General features: G+C 34.7%; 2 protein-coding genes across 3 annotated transcripts in view; one reads left to right on the top strand and one right to left on the bottom strand.

Annotated features, from left to right (window-relative positions):
* Positions 1–8,169, top strand: part of nfrkb (nuclear factor related to kappaB binding protein) — a 25,535-nt gene extending 17,366 nt beyond the window's left edge. The window contains exons 21-26 of one of the 2 annotated variants that reach the window (XM_005161195.6): positions 25–301; positions 1,514–1,723; positions 3,886–4,632; positions 7,235–7,341; positions 7,434–7,569; positions 7,652–8,169. In XM_005161195.6, the coding sequence (XP_005161252.1) occupies positions 25–301; positions 1,514–1,723; positions 3,886–4,632; positions 7,235–7,341; positions 7,434–7,569; positions 7,652–7,777 (1,603 nt within the window). In that variant the 3' untranslated portion in view covers positions 7,778–8,169. The remainder of the gene's footprint in view (positions 1–24; positions 302–1,513; positions 1,724–3,885; positions 4,633–7,234; positions 7,342–7,433; positions 7,570–7,651) is intronic. The other variant, NM_001243035.1, reaches the window with a different exon arrangement.
* Positions 8,047–18,779, bottom strand: tmem45b (transmembrane protein 45B). Its single transcript, NM_205677.1, is given in 6 exon segments — positions 8,047–8,843; positions 12,402–12,544; positions 12,626–12,810; positions 12,889–13,092; positions 15,409–15,617; positions 18,704–18,779. Coding segments are annotated over 5 exon segments (852 nt in total). The 5' UTR covers positions 15,611–15,617; positions 18,704–18,779; the 3' UTR covers positions 8,047–8,725.

The raw sequence follows: 18,779 nt of genomic DNA, 5'->3' as shown, positions 1-18,779 counted from the left end.
ATAAACATCCTTTTCCTCCCGCAGTGTCCTGTTGGTGTCTCCTCCTACCATGCCTCAGTTAGGAACCCTGCTCTCTGCTAGTCAGCCCAGTCCACAGGTCTCCCAGCAGGCCTCTCCGCAGTCTGCCACTCGTGTAGTGGCGCACTCGGCTGCCACCGGCTCTCTGCCTCAGGTGCGAGTGGTCACTGCTCAGCCTAGTCTTCACACATCCACTGCAGGCCAAGCAGCAACTCTAGTGCACCAGAGCCCTCATCACATCAGAGTGCCGGTCACTGTAGCCCATGGAAAGAACATCACGCAGGTGCATTACAACATCTCATCTACTTTATAATAATAATAATAATAGGTCTCTCAATCACCAATAATTGTGTACGTTTTTGGTATTGATACGCACATTTGAACTTTCCACTTAATTCAAACTCATCCATCTGTTTTAATTTGGAGTCTTCGTAATAAGCAACCACATACATGTCTGTAATTTGCACAATACATGCCCAAACCAGGTCAATATAAAGACTTTCCAGTTATTTTCTCTAGGAAGTGGAAGCCAAAAAAATAATAATGTCCTAGGTTTACAGGATTATTGCACACAAATTGTATATGTTATTCTTGAATTGTTTTATACATTACAATAATATTTAGTTTAAAGGTTTTTAGGTCTTTTTAGATTTTGAACTATATACAGCAAAGTATAATATCCACCCGACTGAAAGGAAAAATATAATAAAAACAGTAATAATGGAATAATAGGTACAAAATCAGAACTGAAGGATATCTGATACAGTTTCTCTCATATTTGATCAAAATTGTACACATTTGTCTCACTGGCGCCATTTATTTTGGTTGTGGTATGTTCCAAACTAATAATGTTCAGTAGGTAGAGTTTTCAAGAAATATCAACTGAAGTAAATGGATCCAGCCATATTTTCAGGATCTTTTTTTTCTCATAGCAGTCAGAACAATGGGCAGTATCTTTCTTTGGTTGATGAATAAAGAGAGTGATGAATAGGAGAAAAAGTAATGGGTCACATTAGATCTGAGTTCTCATTAGATCTGATAGTAGGTCTTGCTACCTATTATGAACGCTTTTGATATATCGTGACAAGGGCCAGACAGAATTAGCAGATATTTTTTGCTGTTTCTGTGGAGAATTTTGTAAAAAAAAAAATAGCGGATTATGCAGAATGATTTTAGGAGTATCGTAACTAAAACAACTGAATATATGAAATTAACTATAATACCTTTTTAACTTTTATATAATGTTTACAATGCAAATCCAATTAGATCCACTTATTTGGTAAACAAAGCAAGTCTTGTATAATAGATCTACTAAAAGACAGAAAATATTACTTTACAAAGTGTATTGTAAATAAAACATATGAACACTTTAATATTACTATTATTATATCACAATAATATTAGTGAAATTAATTAAAAAACAGAATAAATATAAATTTACCTAATCATGACTTATTTTTGAAAATGTCCATATCTGTCTGTTTGTTTTGTACAGGCAGTGGTGACTCTGCCATTAAGAAACCAGTCTGCAGGAAGCCCCATTCAGGTGCAGGCTTCTCGTGGTCAGGCCAGTCTTACTGTTCCAGGTCTTGCCTCTGCGGTCACAGTAACCAAACCTCAGACGAGCTCCCCTGCCAGCCCTGCACACAACCAAACAGCACCCGCAGTACTGCAGGGAGTCAGCAGCCAGAGTATAATCAAACAGGTACAAGAGGACTCAGAGAACATTTTTGTTTTTTTTATTTATTCTTGTTTTTTTTTTTTATATATCTATTTAGACACAGAAGTATAGTAATTTAGTTTACACTTCATTTTAAAGTGTTCTTCCCAATTCATTCACTACTCAGTAATACTAATTTAAGACATGTACTGTACATACTTTGTGGTTAGGGTTAAGGTTTAGGGTTAGTTGCATATAATTATGCATAATTAATCCTATGGTAAGAATATGGATCGTGTAACAAGAACAACTTTTATTATCAACCATTTAAATTTAACATTTCATAAATAAATTTTAAAAAACTAGGCCATATAAAAAACACCAGTTTCAACTAAAAAGAGGAAAATGCATTTTCAACGAGCCATATTAAGTCAGATCCATGTAAAGGAGTTTGATTTGACAACATTGTCATCTGTAGACAAAATATTTTTTAAAAAGCAAAGGATTTTCCATATTGTGTCAACTAAACATACCCTTAGTTTCCAGAATGGATGATACATGTTTGCTAATAATAAAAAGACTAAAATTAGGTTTGCACATAAAAAAATATACCTCTATATGAAAAAAAACAATAAATAAACCAGTAAGAACATAAATAAATACATTTCTTTAAACAAGATGAGTGGTCAAAGTTTTTTTACTAATGCACTTTCTGGCACTGTAAATACAGTGTACTTATTAGAATTTCACAATATTAATGGTAATTTTTCTCTTCTCTAATTTTCTTGTTTTTATGAACTGTTTTTTTATTTATAGTGAAACAGTAAGTATAAGTTAATATTAATCAACAAAATACTTGATTTAGGAAAAGGATTTGGCTTAGGTTTATTAAATATAATCATACATAACTTACTGTTTTTACTAAAGTACATGCATACACTCACTGGCCACTTTATTAGGTATACGTTACCAGTACCAGGTTGGACCCCCTTTTGACTTTAGAACGGTCTTAATCCTTCGTGCCATAGATTCAACAAGATGCTGGGAATATTTCTTAGAGATTTTGGTCCATATTGACATGATAGCATCACGCAGTTGCTGCAGATTTGTCGGCTGCACATCCATGATGCAAATCTTCCGTTCCACCACATCGCAAAGGTGCTCTATTGGATTGAGTTCTGGTGACTGTGGAGGCCATTTGAGTACAGTGAACTCCTTGTCATGTTCAAGAAACCAGTCTGAGATGATTCGCACTTTATGACACGATGCATTATCCTGCTGGAAGTAGCTATTAGAAGATGGGTACTCTGTGGTCATAAAGAGATGGACATGGTCAGCAACAATACTCAGGTAGGCTATGGCATTGATACGGTGCTCAGTTGGTTCTAATGGGCCCAAAGTGTGCCAAGAAAATATCCTCCACACCATTACACCACCAACACCAGCCTGAATCGTTGATACTAGGCTGGATGGATCTATGCTCTCATGTTGTTGACGTCAAATTTTGACCCTACCATCCGAATGTCGCAGGAGAAATCGAAACTCATCAGTCCAGACAACTTTTTTCCAATTTTCTAATGTTTAATTTTGGTGAGCCTGTGTGAACTGTAGCCTCAGTTTCCTGTTCTTAGCTGACATGAGTGGCATCGCCTCAAGGTTCGACATGTTGTGTGTTCAGTGAAGCTCTTCTGCATACCTCAGTTGTAACAAGTGGTTATTTGAGTTACTGTTGCCTTTCTATCAGCTTAAACCTGTCTGACCATTCTCCTCTGATTTCTGGCATCAACAAGGCATTTGTGCCCACAGAACTGCCGCTCACTGGATATTTTTCTCTTTTTCGGATCATTCTCTGTAAACCCTAGAGATCAGCAGTTTCTGAAAAACTCAGACCAGCCCATCTGGCACCAACTACCATGCCACGTCCAAAGTCACTTAAATCACCTTTCATCCCCATTCTGATGCTCGGGATGAATTGCAGTAGATTGTCTTGATAATGTCTTCATGCCTAAATGCATTGATTGGCTGATTAGAAATTTGTGTTAACGAGCAGTTGGAAAGTGGCCGGTTCGTGTACATACAGTACATACATTAAATATCTATATACGATTTGTCCTTTCTCAATTATTGCTCATAACATACTAATAATTATCACTTAGAATGTATCAGTGTATCATTTCCACATCAAATCTCACTTCTGTTTCACCCAGGTTGCGATCACTGGTCAGCTGGGTGTAAAAACCCAGAGCGGAGCAGGAATCCCGCTCACCGCCACTAACCTACGCATTCAAGGCAAAGATGTGCTCCGCCTTCCCCCTTCCTCAATCACCACAGATGCCAAAGGTCAAACAGTGCTTCGCATCACTCCAGACATGATGGCCACACTCACCAAATCTCCAGTGGCCACAGTCAAACTCACTCCAGACATGCTGAGCAGCGCCACAAGCTCAGGCAGCAAAAGCATCTCTGCGACGTTACATGTGTCTCAACCTCAGCCTTCACCACCCACCTCCAGCACCACTGCATCTGAAAACCTGGCAGTCAAAACACCGGCAACCCTAGTGAAGGTTCACCCTGAATTAAAGACCGCCTGCGACACAGCCATCCGACTCATGCCCGCTTTAGCAGTCACTATGGCTGATTCAAAGGCCCGCACGTTCTCAACCGTCACCTCGTCTGACTCTAAAGCAGGCACCACTATTCGGATAGTGCCAAACCTTGGTGTCATCCCTCAGAAACAAGGCCAGGCTGTCTCAATCGCCACTACAACCACTAGTACGAAGCCTATCACCGTGTCATCAGGCGCGGCCACTGTTACCATCGCTACCAGTGGAGTGGCAGGGGCCAAAGGTGTAACGCTGGGCACCGCTGGCACAGGATCTACCCTTTCACTGGGCACCGCTGCTGCTACGGTCAGACAGGTGCCGGTCAGCGCTACTGTCGTCACCACACAAACTGTGAGTTTAACTTTTAGTGTAATAAAAAGTAGTATAATTTATTTCCTAGATTTCTTTTGAAATTAATAACTTTACAATAGCATTACAGATGTTTTAGACCCATCACATAATGTTTTTGAAACCATTTATTTTAAATTTGAAAGTTGGTAAATAAAGCATTTTAAAGGGATAGCACACTCAAAAATGACAAATTTGTTGATTCTGTTGAGCACAAAAGAAGATGGTTTGAAGAACGTTGAAAACCTGTAACCATTGACCTTTATAGTCTGAAAAACTAACATGGAAGTATGGAAGTCAACGGTTACAGGATTCCAATCTTCTTAAATATATCTTCTTCCATGTTCAACAGAACAAAACATACTGGTTTGGAACAAGTAAAGGGTAAGTAAATAATGAAAAATTTATTTTTTGGGTGAACTACTTAAACAAATGTTATGAAAAATATAATAAAAACTTTTGCATACAATAAAAACATTATTTCAACCTTTATATTGTAATCTATTCCTGTGATGGCAAAGATTAATTTTTAGCATCATTGCTCCAGTTTTATATGTGAAATGATGCTTCAGAAATGCTTTAAACATCCTGATTTGATGCATAGAAAAGCATAATAAAATAAATGTAACACTTTACTATATACTATCATTTGGTAACTATAGTTAATGCATTAACACACATAAAACAGAGCAGTATTACTTTATAGCCCTTATTAACCTTTGTAAATGTTAGGTAATAAAAATATTAATGTTCCTGTTAGGTCATGGTGCATAAACTGTTGTTGAGTCATTCAACTTTTGACATGTAACAATACAGTAGTGAGTGGGGAAATTAACTACAATTACTAAATGCCCTTAAAACATTTTCAATTGTTTCTTTTTTAACAATATCTAAAATAGTAATATATGAGCAATTCTACGCAAATGCCAAAATTAGGTTTTCACCAAAATAGAGAAACCGTTTCTACATTTTTAAAGTAAGTATTTTACAGTACTTTAAATATACTTAAAAATATCTCTGTTGTGTTTTCAAACTATTATATTTGATTTACCAAAGTCACACAAGTAGCAATTTCACATCTGTCACATCCATAACAGCAGTGTCACGTCCATAACAAAGCTTTTTCCTCATCAATGCAAAAATGTTAAATAAAATAAAATAAATTATTTTTATACTACAGTGCGCCAACTCTTATTCTTTTGATTAGCATTATTATTTTTAAGTTGTGCAGTTTAATTCACAGAATTTCTATAAAGTATGTTGTGTACTGTACACTTGCAGACTTTTTTGGTCCCATCCGTAACGCATGTTTATTTTTCTTATTTAAAATATAAAATATATTTATAGATTAATATTTTTCTGCTCCCATAACTCTGTGGTCAGTTGTTTTGGAAAATATAAACAGTTGTTTCAATATGGTAACGTATACTTTGTATGTGAATTTATGTTTTGAGTTTTTACTGCAAATGTCACATCCAAACGCTGGAATTACTCATCTCGTATTTAACATTATCAAATAATATTTCTGTAACATTACTGTAAATTGTTAAATTTTGTTCAAAATATAAATTTACTATAAAAGGTAAAGAAATAAACTTAATATACTTAATTTATAAGATCGTATTAAAATATTAAATCATAAAAATGTGATTGAATAGTGTTGACATTGTTTTATATGTTACTCTAACTTACTAAAGCAAGTAAACCCAAATTATCTGCGTTTTGTTTTAAGTTTTACAAGTTATTCAAAGTTAACAAGATTTAATGTTTTTTTTTATGTTTATTGTCAGTTTTAAAGGATTTGTGAAGTTAATAAACTCTGTTCCCGGTACCGGGTCCATGACATCATTTACTTCCACATTTTTTTTTATTTTAAAGGTCCATACTGGCCCAATTCCCCCATAAATGTTTTAGTTTTTTCATCAGTTGAAATGGAATAATAATTTTGGGTGGATATATGATTTATGTTTTTGGAGGGATTATAACACAGACAACAAATACAGTTATTTTAATCTCTTGTAACAGTGTTTTATGAAAACTCAAAGGGAAAACTTAAAATGATACCACACTTTTGCATTTATACTTCTGCATGTGGATTTGGGAAGCTTTTAAATTTGGGTTGGCAAATCCAGGCGGAAAGCCCAAAATAGCAATTGACTTATTTAGTAACTCATTTTAACATTATAATACATTATATTACACTTAAATATTAATAATATAATACACTTTACTCAATAATAACATTGTTAAATACTTTGCGATAATAATTAACTGCAAGTGCTGTTATATTTTGAATCACAACATCACAGTAAATCATTTGTAATCCTGATCAGTTATCATTTTCTGGGGGAAAATGCTTTAAATACAATTCTTTTAACTATTGTAATGCTTTAGATGACAACCAAATATTAATATTTTACTCGAACCAATAGCATCCTTTAAATCAAGAAAATTTTCGAGTGGTCTCTTAATTTAATTCAAAGCATTACCAAAACAATTATTAATAGCCTATTAATACATTAGACAGGAAGATTAGTTCACTAGGCCACTATCTCTTATTCAAATCACCGTCATAATGTCTAAACTGTAATCTTGGTCTTTTCAGGGCAAGCTTCCAACGAGGATCACGGTGCCTCTCTCCGTCCTCAGCCAGCCTTTAAAAAATAAGAGTGTGGTCACCACCCCCATCCTCAAAGGGAACATCAGCACCAAGTGAGCCATTCAGTCTCCTCATATGTCATTTCAACATTTGTTATCAGCTGAATTGTTGAATTGTCAAATATGTGTTCTGGTTTTTTTTTTAGTATCAGCAATCTTGGCAGGAACATTATCTTGACTACAATGCCTGCGGGCACCAAGTTGATTGCTGGGAACAAGCCTGTCAGTTTTGTCACAGCTCAGCAACTTCAGCAGCTCCAGCAGCAAGGACAGGCCACACAGGTTGACTCATCACCAACCAAACAAATGAATAAACTGGTCCTGCAAGCCTTGCGAGTTAACCAATTGTGTGTCTACACCCTAGGTTCGAATCCAGACGGTTCCGGCCCAGCAGTTACAGCGCACAGCTGCCAGCTCTCCCAAATCTACAGTTTCTACAGTGGTGGTTTCAACAGCACCGTCACCCAAGACCAACCCAGACCCTCAGTGAGACAAACCCCAGGCCATACCTTTTAACATGAAAACAAGCATATTTTTGTGCTCAGATTTCTAATGAAAAGTGCAAATGAGCGTACGCAGTCTCAGCATTTTCTGTCATTTTGTTCTCAACATTTCAGGTAAATGCTGAATGCTGCAGGTCAAAAAAGGAAGTGTGATTTGCTTGCTGATGTTATCATTTATGAGCAGCACTGTGTATCAACCTAAGATCTTGGTTAAAGTGAATGGCCTTACTCTAGAAAATGCTGACGTACACCGAAGCAGGTTTTGTTTGATGTTTATTTGTGCTTTCTATATCTTATCTTCTAAAAAAATGTAATTTAACAAGTACTGTGTTCGGTAGTAATATTGCATTGTGATAAATAAATGATCGTGATAATCAAATGACAACTGTTACGTGAAGTCAACCAAATGACATGGCACACTGGAATACAGGGCTTAATCCTGTACTTGAATGCTGTAAATGTAAAACAAATAATTTGCCTGCTTTGAGCCACGTGATTTGCATGTTGTGGCAAGTAACATTAATCAAACTGCTTGTTCAGTTCTAACAACAAACAATTATACATTCATATAAATGTAGATATATACATATTCCTTACTTTAATTTCACTGTTGAATATCTCATACATCTATCATAGCTGTTTTGGAGTGAATCTCATTCTTGTTTGAGACTATTACTATATTTAAAAGACTATCATGAAACCACAATATAATTTCAAGATTGGAAATCGTTTGACATTTGTCACTACCACATTATTTACAAGTCCATTTCAGTGTAATCCTTTTAGCACAAGCACATGAAAATCTTCTGAATCTTTTGCAGTGAAATGATCGCAAACATAAACTCATAAAGTCCTGTAGGAGTGTGTTAGCAGAGTAACGAGCTAAAAGATCTGCATTCAGTGCCTTCATTTTTGGCAGCCATGAAAGGTTTCCACTACTCTTCATCTGATTCCTGAAGCAAAGCCTTTTGGGAGCTGGAGTCGGTGGAAGTGCTCTTTCTGAGACCCATCTCCATGTCACCCCTCTGCCTTCTTTGACACCATTTTGAAGTCCTGGAATGAGCGTTGGCACAATGTAAGTAAAGTAAAAACACTGTACAGTAATGTATGCCATTTATTAGAATTAGTGATCAAATATTGTATTTTGTATAGAAAATACTAAAAATATAAGAGCTTATCATCAAGATCACAGGAATATTATGACTACCAAATATAGTGTTTTGACAGATGCAAATAAATCACGTGTTTGTTGTAAACTGATAAAAAAATAAACAAGGGAAAGAAGCCACTTTGGTACAAACACTCTCATGGGAAAGTAAAAAGTTTATGCTAATGCATATAGACAATCAGAAGGATCTTGATGTGTTTCTCGCTCTGTCCAAAAATAACCACATGCAGAGGATTGGAGCCCTATGGCACAGCATTTTGCATAACTTATTTAGTTTTCTGTATCAAATGTTAAAATGCATGTATGTTATGTCTTAAAGGAACAGTTCACCCAAAAAATAAATAAAAAATCTGTCATCATTTACACATTTTTTACTTGTTTCAAACATTGATTTTCTGTTAAACCTCAAATAAGATATTTTGAGATGTGTTAAAAACGTGTAACCATTGACTTCCACAGTATTTGTTTTTCCTACTATGCAAGTCAACATGCTTTCAGCTTTCTTCAAAATATCTTATTTTGTGTTCAACAAAAGAAAGAAACATATAAAGGTTTGAAACTACTCAAGGGAGAATAAATAGTGAGTACTTTTTTATTTTTGGGTGAACTATCCTTTTAAATGGTCATAAACAGCTAGGGATCAAATTTAATGAATCTGTTTTTTGCACATAAGTAGTTACTTGTATTTAATTGCATACATTTCACACATCAGTATTTTGTTTTTAGATAAAATTTTATAGGCAAGTGTTGGTAATTTGGAACAAATATATTCTTTGATGTCTTCTCTGAATAAAATTCCATCATTATTTACTTGCCTTCATTGTTCTAAACTCATAAAAAAAAATTTCATCTCCGTTGACACTGTTTGCCCAAAAAATCTGATGATGATTTAAAACGTGCATACAGATAAAAAAAATAGCATCCAAAAGGTTTCTGAAAATACTCTAAAGTCTTTTTGTGATGAACAGATAAATTTGACCTTTTGTTTACATGTATGCAGTAATGATTCAACAATGACTATGTTTACATGGACAATAGCAATCAAATTATTTGCTAAATTGTAAATAAGACACTGATATGATTAAGTTGTTTACATGAGCAGCCTTTTAAATGTTCCTTTCATAATACCGGTTTACAAGTTTTAGCACATAATTTGATTAACATCATTGCGTCAGCACGATGTCCACATTTCCTATGGAGTTTCATGTAATTTCGGGCATTTCATTTTCAATTTTGTTGACTTTAACTGCAGTTTGGCACTTTCATTTTCATTCAGGAACATTTCATGCATGCCCCCCCTAACAAATGAGATATTGGATGCGAGTATTAACTGCTGTCCTGTTGTTTTAAGGGAATTTGATACGGCATGCCATATGGGAAAAAACTCTGTATTTCGCATGCGGCGAAAATCCTACACTGCGATAATAGTTTGATTAAGGCGTTTAGATGTCTGTACTGCACTTCAATAATGAGACTAAAATCGGCATACTCCACATGTCTTAATCCGATTTTTGTTTAGTTCGATTATGTCAGCTCTTAATCAGAGTATTGTCTTAATCGTATTATTGACGTCTATGTAATCGTACTGTGTTTAGAGAATTTGAACTCGTTAACAGAAGCACAAACATGCTTTCTTGATAAGTGACAGCCAATGAGTCAAACAAGTCGAACCTTTTTAGAAAGCTTCTTAAAGCATTTACTTTTTGATCTCTTAGTTAAAAATTCTGGGAAAATTTTAGTTTTTTAAGTTAAACATTTTCATAAGGGTCTGAAATGAGTAAATAAGTGAACTAAAGCCATAAACTGACACTAATTTGCATTGAGCAATATTTTTTACCTTATATTTATAATAGTAATAATAGGTTTTATTTGTAATGTGCTTTTCTTAGACTCAAAGTGCTACAAGGCAAAATACTAACAATAGCAGAAACAGTACGACAATTAAAAAATGCAATAAAGCAAAAAAATATAAACCATAAAATAGAATAAAAAGTTAACAATTTATCATCCTAAGTTGAAAGCAATGCTAAAAAGGTGAGTCTTAAGAAGTTTCTTAAAACAGTCCAGAGAAGCGACATTCCTGATGCTGATGGGTAGTGCATTCCACAGCTCTGGCGCACTGTAGGAGAAAGCCCTACCACCCATGGTCTTGAGTTTACAGCGTGACTGATACAGGGTAAAGTTCAGATGCCGAACAAAGACTACGTACTGGAGTTGCGAGAGTCACCATTTATATATATATATATATAAGCCTCTTTTCCCTTTGTATATTACTCCACCCATATACAACCAGCAAAAAGCAGACACTACAGATCTAAAGTTTAAAAGATGCTTGCTCAGCTGTTTAACTGTAAGCTTATGATTTGAATCCAAGGCGGAAGAAAGTAGTTCCTCATACAAAAGGGTTTTTGAGACTCTCCATGTTTGATTTTGTTTTTATATACACATTTATGCCGTCAAACTGTTGTATAAACTCGTAGCAATGCGATATGGCTGTATATCGACACTGGTGGGGGCACTAAGGCACACGCCTTCCACCAGTGCCGATATACAGCCATATCGCACTGCTACTCGTGTGATATTGCTAATATATATATATACATATATATATATATATATATATATATATATATATATATATATATATATATATATATATATATATAAATAATGTTAGTTAATATAAAGTGTTACTTTCAGTTATTATCACACTATAAAACCCAAAAAGTTACGGTAACTCAAACCATTTGAGGAAACCGATTGCAACAAACCATTTAAGTTCAAAAACTAATCCTAATGAGTACTGTGAACTAACACTGAAAAATCCAGCTTAAACCAGCCTAGGCTGGTTGGCTGGTTTTAGCTGGTTGACCAGGCTGGTTTTAGAGGGGTTTTGGCCTTTTCCAGGCTGGTTTCCAGCCATTTCCAGCCTGGTCTTAGCTGGTCAGGCTGGAAACTGACCAGTTAAAACCAGCTTGACCAGCCTAGCCAGGCTGGGAGCCACGCCAAAACCAGCTATGTCCAGCCTAAACCAGGCTGGTCAAGCTGGTTTTAGCTGGATTTAGCTGGTCAGTTTCCAGCCTGACCAGCTAAGACCAGGCTGGAAATGGCTGGAAACCAGCCTGGAAATGGCCAAAACCCCTCTAAAACCAGCCTGGTCGACCAGCTAAAACCAGCCAACCAGCCTAGGCTGGTTTAAAATGGAGTACTTCATTTTAATTGAAGTAATGAGGTATTTAATTAACTCATCATCTTCAACACTAAGTTCAAAACTCTTATCAAATGAGTAGAATTAACTTTTAGTAAATTTTGAGTTAACTACACTTATTTTATTTGATAAAGTTGACTGTAGGGTTTTATAGCATGGTTAACCTGTTAATAGATGAAGTTGCATTTGTGTGTTGCATTTGAAATCTTTTGGTTTACCCAATGTGTTCACTCACCAAAACACTCCACAGTAGCAGATGCCCACAATCAGCAGCGCCACAGCCAGATGCCAGCAGAAGCACATAGTGATAAACATGATGTTGTCATGCCTTGTCAGATCCCACTCTGGTCCACTCAGAGGATACAGCACAAACCCGATCTGAAACAACCAATATTGCTGTGTTGTTCTGACAGTCACATTTACCCTGAATCCCATAAGAGTCTGCACCGTTGTCTTTACCTGGTAGAACCATGTGCCTTGTAGGATGGCCAGAGTGCATCTCAAAAGCTCCAGCACTGCGTTTTCTCGCTTAAACACCTCCATCATTGTGCTGGCAGATCCACCAAATACAGCAAACAGAAGCAGTGAGTGAATGTGCTGGTCCAGAGGTTCACGATTGTGGATGTGGAAGTAGAAAAGGAAGCCTGGAAGAAAACAGCTGTGATATAACATGGAGCTCAATAGTGGACTGGAGTGCTTGATTCAAGATTTATTTTAAATACCTTCAACAAAGAGAGCCAAGGAAAGGAAGAGACGGTCAAGACCAACCGGCACGTGGTGTGAAGATACACTGAGAACATCTGCAATGCCAGAGATGCCATAGAACAAGTACATGGTGCTGTGCTGCCAGTTCATCAGCTTCACCCAACCGTCCTGATACAAGTGTGCATGAGGGCCATCGGGAACAAACTGCTCAGCCATAATGCCTGGAGGGAAATTTAAGAGTAAACCAACAGGATATTACAATTTTTTAAACAATTAGATTAAAATTAAGTCATTAATAACATTTAAAACCACTGGAAATTTATGATAGAATGCCCAGCCTGCTGTTTGCCATTAGTGAATTGCGATTGTTTAGGCATTCCCAAAGCAAGCCTTTCAATTTTTTCCCCAGACAAAACAGCTTTAAATGTGTTGTAATTTAGTGCATCAGTTTGTGATGCTTTAGTAGCACCTTGTTTTACATTCTTGGTACTTGGTGAAAGGTGTAATTTAGTCTTTTATTTCTTTTTCCTTTTTTGTTTCTAAGCATAACAAACAATGACTGTCATACAATTTTACAGTAATCTACAGAAGATACTTACTAAAATATCAGTCAGTGTAGCAATCATTTACATAGCAAAAGGACTGTATTCAAGCATCACTGTTCAGTCATTTTATAGCTTGTTGCCATTGTCCTTTAAAACCTATAGAGAACCATGAACGTGTGGAAAAAAAATAGGTGGGAAAAAAATAAGCTTCCAAGAATCCAAAAACGTCAACATATTGATAAATAATGTTATGACAGTTGTTTTAATATCAAGATATGATTAAAGTGCCTCTTGTTGCAGTAACGAAATAGCTTAACAACAAACAGGGTATGACCATAGGCCAGTGACACCACCACATTGAAATGATCTATACATGCCTTCACTGATTCAGAGGTTGCATAGGAAGGGCGATGATGGACTCGGCTTTAATGGAAAGAAAGTGAATGCAGACATTTTTATATTAACTCCAATGTGCTTTCAAGATTAAAAATATGGGAGAAATATAGGAAAATACTTAACAATAGGATGATAGCTGGATAGAATGGTTAAATATGGGAGAATCCTGACAAAAACGGGAGAGTTGACATGTATAAAATAAATTGGAAGTGTTTGTCAAACAACAGTGTTTTCGAGATAACGCAAAAACGTAACAAATATACTGTATATCTTCCTTATGATAGTTTATCATTGTTAGTACATGTTAACTCAGCATGAATTTGGATGATAATAATGCATTAGTAAATAGTGAACTATGATTAATAAATGTTGTATGCGTATTGGTCATTATTAATTCATGTTAGTAAATACATAATGAAAGTTTACTGTGAAGTATGGCTGCACTGACTTATATTAACCAGTATTTTATTTAGGTGTGTGAAAGTGCATGTACTGTAAACTAATATGCTGTTTTTTATTGCAGTGTTTATTCTTCATCCACTTTGCATTCATGAAAGGAGCTTGAAGAGTGTGTTTACTGTTTATTTTACATTCGCACTTCTTTTTAAATACTAATTTATTTCATCATATATCATTAGAAAAAAGGAATTAAAGTTTTAGATGAAAAGAGTTTTTGTAAAAAATAAAATTAGCCTAATTAGTATTAAAATTAACTTTAATATGGGCTGCTTTTGGTGCTTCAAACCTTAATGAGGTCCAAGATTCAGAATAAAAGTTGGGCTACTTGTAGTGAAAGATGACTTCATTTTCATCATATTGTATGTTTTTGCACAGCTGGATGTTGGACTCATGAAAAACAATTGTTTGCATTCATTGGAAGACTTCTTTGATGGGTTATTTTTCACAATTTAAGACAAAGTAAGACAAATGAGCTCATGTATGGGATAATACTGAACCTTTTACCAGTGGAGGGATCTATCCAACCCCTCCTGGCTATGGCCTATGTGTCCAAATAAGTATTCACTGATTTATTATGTATGAGTTAGAGTAAAGCATTTATATTTGTTTTATTTTATAAAGGTCTGGTAACATTTCTTTCAAATTTCCAAAATATTATTTGAAAATGTTCCCCACTTAATGGCTGGAATAACAAAGGATTTGATTTGTTGTGATTGATCAGGCATATTCCACCAAATATTATTGCTAGGCTTATTCCACTAAATATTAAATCATCAGCACTTCTTACGTTATTATGCTGTTGTGTTGTAGTATAAATCAGATATAAACATATCTTAAATAAATCCAGGAATGCTACCTTTATATATGCATAAAGTATATAACATGTCATGTAAAGGACGCCAGCTAGTGAAGTGCTATGCAGTTAAACCTCACTCCTCTGACATCTAGAGGTGCTCTAGAGACAGATGCTAAAGGCTTACAGGTCTTTAGCCTCCTTGTTAGAGCAACCGACTCTCATACAAAAAAATCACTGGTTCGATACCAGCTCAGAATAGGATGGGTGCAGCAGGACTGGTGGGTTACACTCATATTTTAATATGAAAGTAAACATGAATGAGTCCCATGGTTATGGCTCACCAACAAATGCAAAGAAGATCTTGAGCGATCCTTCGATTAAGTCAATGCGGTTAAAGAGTGCGGTGAGCTTTTGTCTCTCTCTGTCTCCAACTTGTCTCTCTTTTCTCCTCAGTATTTGTCGGAAAGGGCATTTTATCGACCACCACAGGCCAAACAGCAGGAAGAATGTACCAGGTAATGCATGTCCCTTGAAGTTGGCCATCCTGCTCCTTGAAGTAGAAAAAACGTAACCATAAGAAACACATAAAGTCAAAAGAATATGAATATTGCAATGTTAACAAGGATTTTTTTTATATTACAAAGAAAACAGAACCAACAAGAACAGCAACAGTTAATAAAAATCAGATAACTTTGAATTATTCAATAACAAACAAGAAAGCTTCATAACAAATAACATTGTATAAATACAAAGGGCATACTGTATAATACTTGTGATGTAAAGGGACAAAGACTAGGTTTTAAATGTTTCAGATATAGATGTTCAAGACATTGTTTAAAGCTTTCAATATGTCATTTGTAGCCAAAGTTCACTATGATAAGCTTTTATTGCATAAAGCTAAAAGACAGTTACATCCTCTTTGATAATCTTTAACCAAGAAATGCATGTAGATAAATAAATGTTGGTATTGGTGCTCATATCATAGAAAATATTATAATAACAGTTTAGTTGGTTAAAAAAAAAATGACTTATGAAATCAGAAAATGAAGTCTGCTTTTAAAACTGCACTTGCTTTTGGTGCTTGAAGTTTTTTTTCTTTTCAACTATAACACATCATTTCCTTGATTTAATTTCTGTCCTCATCAGTCCTGATTCTACCACATTTCAGTTGTATGTGGTACACGTATTCATTATTAATAGTGGGTTATTACCATAAATATTACAAACACATTTGCAGCTTATTATTGTGCACATATTAAGAAATTAAGAATTATGCAATAGATCAATTTAAATTAATGTAATTATGCATAAACATAGCTAACATCAACATTGGACAGACTATACTTTCAGTTGTAGCCCATAACTTATTGCAAATCATTCATTCATTTTCTTTTCAGCTTAGTCCCTTTATTAATCAAACAAAAAAATTGTTATCTATTTTTGCAAATAAACTCTTCATACATGCCCTGCTCTCGCATAACCTTTCAGTTTTTAGGAGATTATTAAATATGTGTTTCATTGTGTCACATCTTCAGGCAAACATCTTTCCTCTTCATTTGCCATACCTTGCAACTATACCTGCTGTTCAATTACTGGCATTTAAAACAGCCAATGAAGTATTGTAGGAGTTTCCACTGTAGGACTTATTTTTATGTTGTTTGTTTTAAAGACAGATTTGGCATCAGCGATTCATCTAAAACTACGGTTATTTGTACAGTATCCTCTTTCCCTAAGTATTCTTTTTTTAGTTATTCTTTAAACGGAAGAGTTAATAATGTCCAAAGCACCAATCAGAGGGTGCATTTTTATTTTTATTTTTTGCATTATAACACAAACACAATAAGGCAAAATTCAATTAACAACTTTAATCTACATTTACAGAACAGAGCACAAATAATAATCAAATCGATAGTGCAGTAATACAAAGAAATATTGTTTTAATTTTTTCAATAAACAAAACAGCCTTCTTGCACATTTTGATTTTAGCAACTTTAAAGATTTACAGTATAACCAATATTCCGTTTTAAGGCACTTACATTTATGAATATAAAATTTATCCAAAATTAGAATATTGTTCGATACAAATTGAATAATAACATCTTTCCCTCAGAAAAGTTGGGAAAAAACTGGGAGTACAACTTAGGGTAAAATTTTTAATCACGCAAACAAATCAGACCAGAAGTTTCTACATAAACATTCATAAAATAAATGTGCAGTCATTTCAGTGTCAACCTCAAAGAATGCATAATTGTTTTTATTCAAATTAAATACATGTCTAAGAAACTTTGAATATTTTGAAGTGTGCTTCTTTAGCTTTGGGAGGTATGGGGAAGGTAAGAAACATAGTTCTTAATTCAATGATTGGAAAAAAAAGAAAAACACATTATTTCTAGTTTGTATTGGAAATTTATCTTGGGTCAATATTGGTCCTAATATTTTATTAGGCTTTTCACTCTAAATAAAATCTTGTCCATTTATTAGCAAATTAGGCAGATAAAGTGTGTCATTTTTATTGACCATATTACTAACCCAGAGGGTGCATCTATGACTTCTTACCATATTTTAAAAATACAAAACAAAAAAAAGTATTTTGATACAGCATATTAAGCCATTTCTATAAACCCTATCAAATACAAAGGACAAAATACTATTTTGTATTTAAAATATGTATTTGAAATACATGTATCTTAAATACTGCCGATCCCTGAGTTTAATATATTACAATGATCTAAAAACAGATGCTGTCAGGACTAATGACCTATAGTCCATAAAATTTTTTACACTGTATCTGACTGAGAAGCATCCGAGAAATAAATATTATGCAAGTTCGTGCTTTAATGACTGACATAATTTATTATATAAGCTATTTTTGTGGTTCACCAAACAAAAATGAGAAATCTAAAAAATTGCTGTATTGTATCAAGTGGGTTTTTCTTTTCGTCACCTTTGGTCTGCTGGTTAAAAGAACTACTGTCAAGTATGGTTGGAAATCAAGTTTTCCCGGTTGGTCAGAAGTGCTTTTTGGCTATTTACCTACGTGAATGTGGGCTTTATTGTCCTGCAATAAATAAAGTTCACCTAACTTTTGTCTCTGCACACTGTTTAGATAGTATCTAGTATCAAGTAAGTAGCAATTCACCATGGCTACCACAGTTTTAGATGCAATGCCTTCTTGCCTTTTACAGTATGCTTCCTACAGTGTTACTGTAAGCTAGGCTACTGAAATTAAACAATGTACACTTCACCATTTTCACAAAATACTGTAGCCCACACAAATAAACTGCTAGACACATAGGCTATTTTAACCTAAGAATTGATAGGCTAAACAATTAATAATGATTTTACAGCATATAGTATAACAATAATTTAGTTACTAATTAATTAACATGGCACTGATTACCATTCTAAACTGAATTAATGTTTTGAATGATTATTTTAATATATATCTTAACATTTAGTATTCACTTAAAACAGTCAAAGACACAACCCATAAAACAATGTACTGGCAAATCTCTGCATGTTTTCATATTATTATTATCATTTTTTAAAATTAGATTGGTGAAATTAATTAATTAGGTCGATAATACTAATCAGATACCGAAAATGAGCACAGAGGTTTTGTTTTGTGAACTGTACCTGAATGCTGGCCTGTGTGTTGTGTTGTCACGGCGGGGCTCCCAGTGCAAGAGTTCTCCTGTGCGGCTCTTGTGAT

The sequence above is a fragment of the Danio rerio genome, chromosome 21 (genome assembly GCF_049306965.1).
Source record: "Danio rerio strain Tuebingen ecotype United States chromosome 21, GRCz12tu, whole genome shotgun sequence".
Taxonomy (NCBI): domain Eukaryota; kingdom Metazoa; phylum Chordata; class Actinopteri; order Cypriniformes; family Danionidae; genus Danio; species Danio rerio.
The sequence above is the reverse complement of the archived record's forward strand: the minus strand, read 5'-3'. Positions and strand labels throughout refer to the sequence as shown.